This window comes from Volvox carteri, assembly GCF_000143455.1.
Source record: "Volvox carteri f. nagariensis unplaced genomic scaffold VOLCAscaffold_4, whole genome shotgun sequence".
Classification (NCBI taxonomy): Eukaryota; Viridiplantae; Chlorophyta; class Chlorophyceae; order Chlamydomonadales; family Volvocaceae; genus Volvox; species Volvox carteri.
In genome coordinates this window covers 1,390,750-1,402,051 of record NW_003307547.1, presented here as the reverse complement: position 1 = coordinate 1,402,051, position 11,302 = coordinate 1,390,750, and the positions used below count along the sequence as shown (strand labels likewise).

The 11,302-nt window shown below is 53.5% G+C and overlaps 2 protein-coding genes across 2 annotated transcripts; one reads left to right on the top strand and one right to left on the bottom strand.

Moving 5' to 3' along the window:
• The first annotated feature begins 60 nt into the window (after positions 1-60).
• On the top strand, positions 61-2,850 carry VOLCADRAFT_103187 (uncharacterized protein). Its single transcript, XM_002946899.1, has 4 exons — positions 61-422; positions 631-762; positions 1,029-1,227; positions 1,612-2,850. Exons 1-4 carry the CDS (start codon positions 381-383, stop codon positions 2,346-2,348), a joined length of 1,110 nt encoding a protein of 369 aa, XP_002946945.1. The 5' UTR covers positions 61-380; the 3' UTR covers positions 2,349-2,850.
• Positions 2,851-3,975: 1,125 nt separating this feature from the next.
• On the bottom strand, positions 3,976-9,843 carry VOLCADRAFT_87054 (uncharacterized protein; the record flags this gene model as incomplete). Its single annotated transcript, XM_002946714.1, has 12 exons — positions 3,976-4,739; positions 5,180-5,312; positions 5,514-5,622; positions 5,919-6,079; positions 6,404-6,499; positions 6,653-6,708; positions 6,904-7,124; positions 7,524-7,588; positions 7,970-8,156; positions 8,371-8,537; positions 9,582-9,641; positions 9,727-9,843. 12 exons carry the CDS (start codon positions 9,841-9,843, stop codon positions 3,976-3,978), a joined length of 2,136 nt encoding a protein of 711 aa, XP_002946760.1.
• Between the last annotated feature and the right edge of the window lie 1,459 nt (positions 9,844-11,302).

Here is an 11,302-nt window from a genome sequence, read left to right as displayed (position 1 = left end):
CAGCAGCCTAAGGAATCAAAAGGCGCAACTCGTTTAAACGCAACACTTACAATTTGCTCAAACAACCGTAAAAACATTATCACCTATCTGGTTTCTCGGGTTGCAAAGTTCAACTTCCAATATGGGTAACACTCTCGGTGCCGCTTCAGCTCAAAACCAAATGGTCACTACGTCAGAGAGTCAGTGCCGCAACGCGCCCACCTCGGTGATGCGGCACGAGTGCGTTTGTTGTGAGCAACGCGCATGAGACTACTCCGGCCGTTCTGGCTGTGCCCAAGTCAGCCACCATCGATGTTCCCACGAGCCGTCGTCAGCAACCCCGGCCTCGGCCAATCGCAACAGCTGACATCCAATCGGCCTCAGAGCAGGATGCGACTGAAATGTCGGACCTGGGCGAGGCCGGGAGTGACGAGGACTTGCAGGTAGCTGCAGGTCGCTGCCGCGGCATACAAGACGTAGTGTCTGTCTAAATTAATTGGAAGGTTACCTTGCAGCGCATGGCCGAAAGCAGTATGCCAAGCGCGAATTAGCCAACCGTCGTTGATGCTTTGCGTGTCCCTCAGCAGCCATGCTTATGGCGGACGTATGGCATTGTGGTTAAATCATTTTCCAATTTTATGTACTCTGCAGTTCCAAGTCGATGGTCTGGATTCTTCTTCGGCGGACTTCGCTAAAACATCCCACGCCTACTCGCGTGCTGTGTGCATCTCGTTTACGTTTGACCAGGGAAAAGCAGCTCCCTTCGGCAATTTTGAGAGCAAGGTGTGCAAAATTGATAGGCCGCGGATGACAGCCCAAGTTTCTCGTTTTGCACGGGGATGTGGCACAGCTCGCTTGACTCACGGGGCGTATTCGACGTCTCTAGCATAAAATACGCGAGATCTCTAATTATAATTTTTGCGCACGTTGCGGACCACTGCTGATAAGCTTGAATCCTTTTCCTTGTGAGAGGAATGGTGCCCGGTTACACCTTTCCTAACTTGTGTTCTCTTCCAATCCATGTCCCTCGCTCATTCTTACGTATTCAGGTGCAGCACCTGGTTGAGGACTTCATCGCTGATAACGGAGGCAACAATGACCAGGGCATCGCACTGCTCCCCTTGGCAGCTCACCTCGTCAAGCACGGCTTCCAGGCGGTTGTGGCGGCCCCACCCAAGCCCAGCACCGCGGCGCCCCTCAGCACCCGTTCCATCAACGCACCCTTTCTGGTAGTCACCCGGGCCAACGGTGAGCGGGGGAAAGGACTAATGATCCGTTGGTACAAAGCTAGGATATCCGGGTTGTAGAAAACCAGCTAACAGCCCCACTGTACCGAGACAGCTTTCCGTCATTCTACTCCTTGATGCCAGAGTTGGCCTGGCGATGAGGCAAGGCTTGACGAGGATAGCCTGTGTGGCGTGTTTACGGCACGCCTTAAAGAGTAACGCGGTGAACATCCCCCCCCCCAACACACACACACACACACACACAGACACGCGTCCTCTCTGCCTGCTGCCTGCTACCTGCCTACCTGTTGAGGCTTACTCCTGAACATCCCTGTCGTGGCCACCTGCGCAGCTACTCGACATGTCACATTCCGTTGCCTTCGCTTGCTTTTCTCTGCATCCACAGCCGATGACGTTCATGGCGACGTGGCCATGGAGAGCCCAGACCAGATCAGGGACAAGAACAAGACCTTTGAAGCTGCCAACCCGGAGCTGGTCATTGTGGATGCTGCCCTGCGGGAGCACCTGGCTCTGGCTCCCGCGACGGCCGCCTACCAGCGCGCTCTGGCCGCTGCAGTACCTGAGGTCTTCGTCGGCACGTATGACCGGCTGATCCGGCTCGTGGGCTCGCTGTGCCCTGCCATTGCCGCCAACTTCACCGCCCAGGGTATGGAACGGCCGCCCTGGCGCAGCAAGGCCGCGCTGCTTCACCGCTGGTCTTCAGTGGAGGAGCAGGAGCGGCGGCTGAGGGTGCAATGGCCGCCGCGTGAGCAGGAAGCTTCTCAGGCGCCGTCGGTGAAGGACTTGCATGAGGAAGGGGCTGTGGTGGAGGTGCCGTGGCCAGATGGCATGCCGGAGATGGTTATTACGGCTGATGCTGCGCGATTCGCGGCCATGAATGTGGTGCCGATTGTCGGCTTTGCGGTGGGCTCGGTGGCGGTTGGCGAGGAGCCGTGGCGTGACACGCAGCCTGGCGCCTTTTCCGAGTCGTTCCTGCGTCGGACGTCGCTGGCAGAGAGCGACTTTTCTAGTGTTGATAGTGGGGAAGTTATTGCCGGACTGTCGCCGGTGAGCGTTTTCCGTGACGCGCTGCCGGCGATTGTGGCTGAGCCAACAACGAAGGTTGTGATGGGCTTTGTGTGAGCCCGGTGCGGTCGTGTGAGGGTGGCGTGCCTGCATATGCGGTGGAAGGTCGCCGCATATACTTAGCAGAGTAATTTTGCATTTTGCTTTGTGAGGGTTTCTGGATGCGGCAGTGGAAATATCTTTTGTTTTTTGGAGCAGTGCTTGAAAATTCTTTTTAAAATTGTTTTGCATCAGGTATTTCTTTTAACGGGAAATTGTAAGCCATGCTAGCCTTTTAGGCCTTGGCATAATGCCAGGGTCGAATGCGGAGGTGTGCAGAGAGTGACAGCGTTGCGGAGCGTGCACAAGGTGCAGTTTACTCCCGCAGATTCTTGCGTCCTAGTATTTTATCGTTTTTTAAACTTGAAAGTTGGATATTTTAAAAATTCCAAAAGCTTCTTTGGAATTCTCCCCAATGTGTTCGCACGTCGTTGCAGCGCGTGTGACTTACTATCTCCAGGAAACCCTTCAGTAGGACGAATTTAGGGAAGACCGGCTGGATGTAATGCAAACCGTGTTCACATCTATTTATCCCCGGGCGAACAAGTAGTCCTGAATAACTCTTACGACCGCAACGATTCGGTCAACAGTCTCTACCCGCCGTGACAGAACGCAGGACGTGCAGTGTATCATCCCCCAGCCATTGCTAAGCATATGATACACTCGTATTCTTGGGGATGACAGCTACCTACACACATAATGCTTTTGACCCCAACAAAGGTGCGCACTAGGGAGCAGCGCCTTCAGCCGGCCTAAAATCGACCAGATACAAAAAAGAATAAGAAACCGTAACAAAAATCCTCGATTGCAGTCGTAAAGACCACCCCTACTATACCATCAGCCGGCATGTCGGAACATTCCATAAAATTTTCGCCAAACCCCCCTGCAGCCGGCACTGCATACCGCCGTTTAGAATTTTCGCCATAATATATAACATGGGTCGCTCCTCGATGGGACGCGTCCAGCGTGGGCCCCGCGAACCCAGAGCCGTCTTAATTAGCCGAAAGCCAATAGTCACCACACGCCAGCTGTCCCACATTTTTCAGTGCGGAGGAGCGCAGTTTAGCCCTCCCCGGCTTCGCCACTGGCGTCCAGACGTGTAGAAGCCGAACCTCCGACACACGCCTGCCGCACAGTCCTATCCACATCCTACCGTACAGTCCTATGCACATCCTACCGTACAGTCCTATGCACATCAGCCCACTTCGGCAACGAAACTAAAAACCCATAATGCCCAAATGAAGGGACCCAATGGGCATATCCATGTTCGGCTCTCCAAAGCAGCAAATGCTGCACCCTCATGTACTAAACCGCACATGCCTCTGAGGATGAATGAACAAACCACTGCGTGACTCTTCACGAGTCTGGAGCCCACTGTAACATCCATACATCCACACATCCACACACATCCACACAGCCACAGCCACACACAGACACACACACAGACACACTGAGTGAATAAACTACCTGCCATACAATATTATAGCTCTCGCGAACCATCTTAAGCTGCCGCAGGTTCCGTCACAAACCAAACTGCGCTCGCCATGATTAAAAGTAGACGCCGCTTAAAGTCAGTGCCCGAGGAAGCCTATTTCGCCTAATTTGCGAGAATCCTGTTACGTGATGATCACCGGCGGAAAGCGCCTCAACGAACTCTGGACAAGCTGCCGCCGATACGTTTTGTAAAGCCGCCCGTGTTGCAGTGTGCATCAGTGCTGGACCCCAACCAGTCAGCGGCCGCCGTCTCACAGCCGACCAAGTTCTCCTTGCTCTCCATGCACACTCGATCTGTCGCGGTTACCAGCGCGTGAAGCCCATGCGGCATTGACTTGCGCGCCCTGCCAGGCTTTCCCAAAGGATCCTTGGCCAGCTGCTCCGCAGCAGCAGCAGCAGCAGCAGCTACTGCATCTCTGACACCATTGACAACGGGCTTCCGGTCCTGCAACACAACGGGCGCGCTGAGCCGCCTTGACGCCGCTGACTTGCATTCATCGCCTTTGGACGCGTACTGCTGTGATGCGCCGCCATCGCGGATCGTCAAGCCCCTGGATATTAAGTCACCCACGCAGTCATCCTCGTAGACTTGTAGCTTTTGCTTGGCGCGGTCCTGCCGCGGTGCGTTGTAGCGGCGCTCGCCGCCAACGCCGCCAATCGTGTTCACCGCCGCCTTCGCCGCCGGCGCCCTAGTGCCCTCGGACATCATGCCCGGAGGGGTTGCCTTGACCCAGCCATTGAGACTGGCCGCTGGGCATTCCGACATGCCAGCAGTCACATCCTGGAACGTGAAGTCGGCGATGGAAGCGCCACCAAAAGCTTCCGGTGCGGAGTGCTGGTGCGGTGTGAAGGTAGTAGTAGACTTGGCAGCGGCGCTGAGCGCTCTTGCATGGGTCACAAATTCCCGCACGTGGCCTGCATGCAGCAGCAGACGTGGAAAGTTAATTAGCGTTGCCAAGCAGGTCAAGGTAAAGGAGAAGATCAACCAACCCTGAATGGCTCCTGCTGTTACGCACCACCACGCGCAAACGTTGCCGCAAGACGTTTTGCGGACTCAATTCCCCACGTCCTGTCCTCCTTATAAAGGTAGTATTACAAACGTATAAAAGAGAAGCAGGCGCAAGCGCCTCCGCGGTAACGTTTGGTACAAGCTGGGCCTTTTCCAGTCCCAATACAAGCATGACTTAATGACATTCTCCAACATTGCAACACAGCCATGGGGAGCAAGCCAGACGGGTACCTACAGCCAAACCCCCAAGGAAATCTAGGAACAGCCGAAGTATATATAGACAGGTGGGAAAAAGTTAAACATACCCCACCATCCAACCTTTATGAAGTAGGAAGTCATACCTCACCTTCCGCACAGAGCAGGAAAATGGAGTTGTAAAACTTTCGAATGCCGCCCATTACCGCAGGAACGCTGATGTTGCAGCAAGGTGACATGGAGACCGGTGACCCCGGGCCGGGTACAGCTGGCTGTAGCTCAACCTACAGAAAAGTCAACCGAATTCGTCAACCGAATTCGTCAACCAAAGTCAATCGACACGGGGTATTACCGTGGACCCGTTACCATTATTTTCATCGAATGGCAACATGTTCCATTTGGGCGCCCCTGCCATCCCAAATTGTTTAACAGCCGAGAAACAAAAGGGATGCTGGCGTACCAAAACCTGTACGGCACCAACTAACCTGCGTTTCAAAAACGTCGGCGGAGACGTCAGGAAGCCTGTCCACAATGACCTCAATGATGTCCTTGAAAGACAGCTGGTAGCCCGAGGCCTTTGCCGCGCTGTACAGGCTGCCAAAAGGGGAGGAGGTTTTTTTTCCAGAAGCATAATTACCGAGATGATTTACATTGTAGTTACAAGCTAGCAGCCATTCCCCTCCATCATTCCCAAGCTCCAACCTGCACTGTTCTATCGCTTCCCGCGGCGTACTATCGGGCCACGCAGCCGCAAGGGAGATATACTGCAAACGTATATTTGCGCATGCGGAGGTCCCAATAAGGTGCGCGCGTCGGCGCAATGATGTCACCCGAAGCACTCGGTCGTTGAATTTTGTACATTCGGCACCGGTACGGCAGTAGCCACCCACCAGCAAGCCAGGAGGACCAACATGTGTTGGTTGAACGCCAACTGGAGGTTGGTTGTGATGATCGTGTCCACCAGGTCCGCTGTCATCTTGGGAAATACGTCATGCGGCACCAGGGGCTTCTGCGGCGGTTTGCCGTTGATGCCACCTGCAGCGCAGTGAACCTGCATGCAGGTAGCACGTGATCGTAACAATTCTGGCCAATTGTCACCCACCCTAAGACACGCACCATTCAAAACGCTTATTACGACAGAACAAAGCGCAACGCTATACAAGCTTTCGGACATTCGGAAAAAATATCAAGGTATCGAACCAAGCGTTAGATGCTGTGCGGCTCTTTGTGTGGATATGTGCCGCCGCTGCCAAAGCGCCCATGACAGTAAAGGGTTTATTAACGGGATTTTTCAACAATGATTTGCCGCGCGGGCGAGAGCGAGAGCGAGAGCGAGTGCGCTATGTACCGGCGACCACATATCCGGGCATCTTACCGTAAGCCGCCTCTGTGCCGCTTCCTGCCTCTTCACACCTTCGACTAGTTCCTGGGCCACCAGCCCCGCGAGCGCGACGGCACGGCGGGTATATGCCTGCGACACCAGGAGGCGTTCCGGCTTCAGTGGTTGGAAGGGCCCTGGGGTCCCTTGCCCTTCGAACGGGGCAGCAGTGCCAGGTCACAGCAGTCGCTGTCGGTACCGGTACCCCACCTCAAAGCTCGGTCTGGTTTCGTGACTTGGCCTTACCTGTACGAACGTCAAGACAAGCTTCAGGTCGCCCTCGGTGTAGCCTCCGTACACGCCTGTGGCCCAGGGAATCAACAACAGGAGCATTTGAAAGATGTACGACTTACCCATCAGCATCGTGTACAGTACGCCCAAATTGGATGCCCATCGGCATCGTGTACAGTGTACGTCCAGTGTACGTACAGTACGCCAGGACGTGCCATGATGCATTCCCGTCGCAGCTCCCTCCTGAGGCCCTCTTCCGCACACACCTTCCAGCAGCCCGCCCAGCTGTTCGTAGATCGGGTAGAACGTGGACCCCTCCGCCATCACCTCACGCTCCTCGCACAGCCGCATCAAACGCCCCAGCACGTAGCGACCGGGCATTGACGGAAGCTGCGGCGCAGCGGAAGCTGTGCTGCCAGCAGCGCTATCCTGCCAGTCTTCGCCGTTCTCGGAAGAGACCTCAGTGGCAAACAGCTCTTCAAACCACCTGTACGGCATGGTGGACTTTTCACTGAGGTGTCGTCCACCTGTACGGCATGGTGGACTTGATGCATGATATCCACAATGAAGATAATCATAATCATTCAGAGAGAGCCCTTGACTGACGAGGACAAGCCTTGACTCACACACGGACAGCCAGGCTACTACAAACATGCACCGCCCCATTCGAGTTACTCCTCCGGGCCGTGAAGTAGTTGCGGCGGCCTCTGTATAGCGGCGCATGTATCAGGCTTGTTCTGGGACTTGTTGTCGGAAACCCTTTTGTATGCAACCCCATCAATATTGCAAACCTGAACCCGCCGTACGTTAGCGGCGGGCTTTGATTATAGCTGTTTTTCAACGCATCACCTGCCTGCATGCATTCCAGAGCGCCAGCATGTTGTACTTGAAGCCTGCCTTATGGGGGATGCCCTGGAATTCTTCGGGTGTCGAGCCGAGGGGTGTTGGGTCCTGCAGGATCGGGAACGTATTCCGGTTAACATCTCGGGTTTCTTAGGGTTTTAGGGTTTGGGGATTTTATCATACGGCATAACACGTATCATACACACACTCGTACCACGAGGAGGATTGCGATGGGCAACGCTAACCCGCATGCGCAATGTAGCACGCGATGGCATGAAAAGTGTTCAGTGCTCAGGTACCCTCCCCAACTGAAAAGCTGAAGGGCAAGGGTGGTTTTGGCATTCGAGGGCATCCAGACTGCTGCGATCGACAAACACGCGACGTACATTAGCCGTGTGCGCGCAAAATGCGCCATGTGCCGCGCATAACGGCACGCACAAACAGTACGAACAGAGTACGAACAGGTAATCTGAAAGCCTATTAGCTCACCCGCGACCAGATCGCCTTCACCAGCATAACTGCCACCACTAGCAAGGACGAATGGAAGATCGGGATCATCAACAAGTTGAACGCCCGTGGTACATCCTCCGGAGCAACTGTCAGCTTGCTGCCGAAGCGACTGGATGCGGCCTCGACGCGTTTGGGAAAGAGCTTCTTCAAAATGTAGTGGAGCACGCTGCGCCCAGGGCATATGTAGGTGCGATGTGTTTCGACGATCCGTTCCCTGCTTTTCCTTTTTTGAAAATTTGTAGTTTGGAATTCTAGATGCTACGAACCTGATGCTGCACAACAGGCTTGGGGATATCAGTAAGAAGCTTGCGGCCGCCGGTGACAATCACGCCTTGTGACGGATGCATTTTCTTGCACGACTGCGCAGACAGAGCGCGCACCTGTAGTACAGGTAGGTGGCCTGCAGTGCCGCGTCCTGGCTGGAAATGCCGCCGGGCTCCGCGCCGGCGGTAGGGTCACCATCGTCCAGCATCGGGGCAACGCTCAGGCGCCTCGACGCGGGAAACAGGCACCCGAGAACTTCCTCCTTAATGCTCATGATCTTCACCTGAGCTCAAAAAGTGGTGATGTGGATATTCGCGCGTCAGTCAGCAAGCTGTACAACAACCGGCTGTACAAGCCAGTTTTTCTCATCTTAGAGAGGGGAAATGCTGCCACAGAGGCGGAGGTTCTCACTACAGGTTGATTCTTTTCAGCCTCCTGCTTCCAAAGTGCTTGCCACAAGCGTTGAATACAAGGTTAAGGTTCCACATACAAGTGGGGTTGGGGTTGCGTCTGTAAGAGCCGTGGGGTGGGGTTGCGCATTGGACGGTCAGGTCAATAGCCATTATTGAGGCGCTGGGGGAGAATGTTGATATTCTCTCCCGCTCGCCTGGGTGCAGCATGCATGAGCGCGATGTGCCTGTTGGTCTCACAGACCTCAGAGAGAAAGAAAACTAGCCGCAACTAAAGTCAGACACAAGGAAGCTTTAGATCAGGTTGCAAAGCCCTGTAACAAACCACTGTAACCACCACACACAAACATAGCAGTGGATAATCGCACCGTGGCCGCAGCAGCTAAAAGCATGCGTGACCCAGATCGAGCAACAACAAATTGACTAATGTAGACCCAGTTTAGCAATTCTCCCTTAAGCAGCAAATGGTGCCAGCCGTAACCCCATGTCAAGTAGGGCAGTTAGAGCAGTTAGAGCAGTTAGAGCAGTTCGGGCAGTTAGAGCAGTTAGAGCAGTTAGGGCAGTTAGGGCAGTTAGGGCAGTTAGGAAACGTAAACTGCAGGTCGGTTGACCCACATCAGGTATGCAAGCGGTAGCAGATCTGGGTTCATCGAAGAGTGGATAGATCACGTGTGATTGGGTGCGTGCAACCACACTACTAAAGGGGCAGACAATCGAAACCTGGAATATTATATTAATCTGCTGTGTGGGAAGGGCCTTCTATCGGAAAGCTTTTCAAAGTAAAACGACACCTAAGTCAGCGGCGGGCAGCCCAACTCCCGCAGCGGGAACCCGCGCGATCGCGACCGTATCACGCGCGATCGAATTACCGTGACCAAGAGTTTAAAGGTTGTGCTTTGAAACCAAGTATCCCTCACCGTTTGATCGTTCTTGCGGTCCAATCGGAAATATGTGAACAGATCACCGCTGCTGTGTTGCTGGATCGCGAGCGAGCGGAAACGGTCAACAGGGCAGGGGAAGGTAACAAAGATAACCAGACGAGCGCCAAATATTGAGACTCACCGCGCTATTGACAACCTTCTTCAGCCACTCCTGGGCCGCCAAGAAGTCTTCTGGGCAAGCGACTGGTGCAGGATTGAAATGCGCGAGGTCGCAGCACCGATAAAACGGCAGAGCCATCTTTCCTAGCTTTAAGCTGGCTTTGCAAACGGAGAAATATTGTTTATATCACGAATAAGCTGTATAGCGCGAGTAGCTCCGTAAGGCAAGGCCGTGTGTGACGTCTGGGCCCCCTTGTAGTGAGGAAGACCTAACGTCGAGAAAATTAAGAGGACTATCCCAGATGCTGATGCATTATGGCAGTGTAAATACTGATTCCCATGCATCCAGAAGGCTGATTCAAAGGGTGCCTTAAGCCGCGGATGTTTAATCGCATCAATCAAAACTCTGCAGTACATCGGTCGCCCATATGGCTTCCCGTGATAGGATTAGATGATGAGTTTGGATGAGCCAAGTTTCACCCAGGCTGATTCGCCAATATTCCCAGAGCTTTATGTAGTCTTCCACATACTTCAAGTCACTCTTAGCTGTAAAAAGATGCTGAACACATGCTGTCATATGTTGACCGCTGCCATGGGTTAGCCTTTTCAAATGTTATCGCTGGCACTCCATGGGTTATAGAAGCATCCGTATTTTCGCGCCGTCTGTGCAAAGCTCACAAAGCAGCTTGCGGCTTTGCTTTCAAACCTTCGTTGTGGAGTCCCCTATTATGGCATGATGCACAGTGCAAATGCGAGGACAGCCTTGCAGGATGTTTGTTCATCGCTTTGAATGCTCTCAGCAAGGGCCATGGAGGCAAGCATAAGGTTGGTTTTGCACGACGAACAAGAACGCCGAAACGACAAGCATCCCTGACATTCTTGCATGTCGTGAGATGCGTTTGAAATCGGTGTCAATGCCACTTAAATGAGGTCACACCAGGTTAGCGTCTGATGCCGCCAGCAGACCCGCCAGCAGACCCGTGCGTTGTTGTTGACCTGTACTCAAAATTAAATGCTTTAGACCTCAGCAAAGCAAGGAAAGGTTTGCAACATCCTCTGTCCTGCTCCGTTAATTATGGGCATCTACTATTCGCAGCTGCCCACAAACCATTCTCTGGTATATGAGTGTCGGTCACTTTCAAACAAGGCAAAACCCTGATATCACCCTCTGTTCATTACGGAACAACTGGCGCTTCGCCATCCATTCACGCCAGCAACACGACTGCGGCGGACAAACATCACGATATTTCTACATCAGCAACATTCGCGTCACAACCCACTTCTGATGAATAAGTACTTGCTGCCGTACCCGATTAATCACTGGAGGACAGGAGTCCCTTCGGATCTGGGCGAGCACCAAGCACCCAGACGCACTTAATCGGCTCGTTCTTTAATTCTGTATCGAATTATTTAAATACCTGCAAAGCATTCTTGCTTCCAAAGCTCTAGGCGCACCCGCCGTACAACTTTGCTTGCACACTCCTGCGGCCTTATGCGCGGCCATATATGCTTTTACCTCTCAGTTGATGACACCGCCATCCGGCGTGAAAACACACACACACACATACACACGCGCGTATAGTGTATATATACACAAT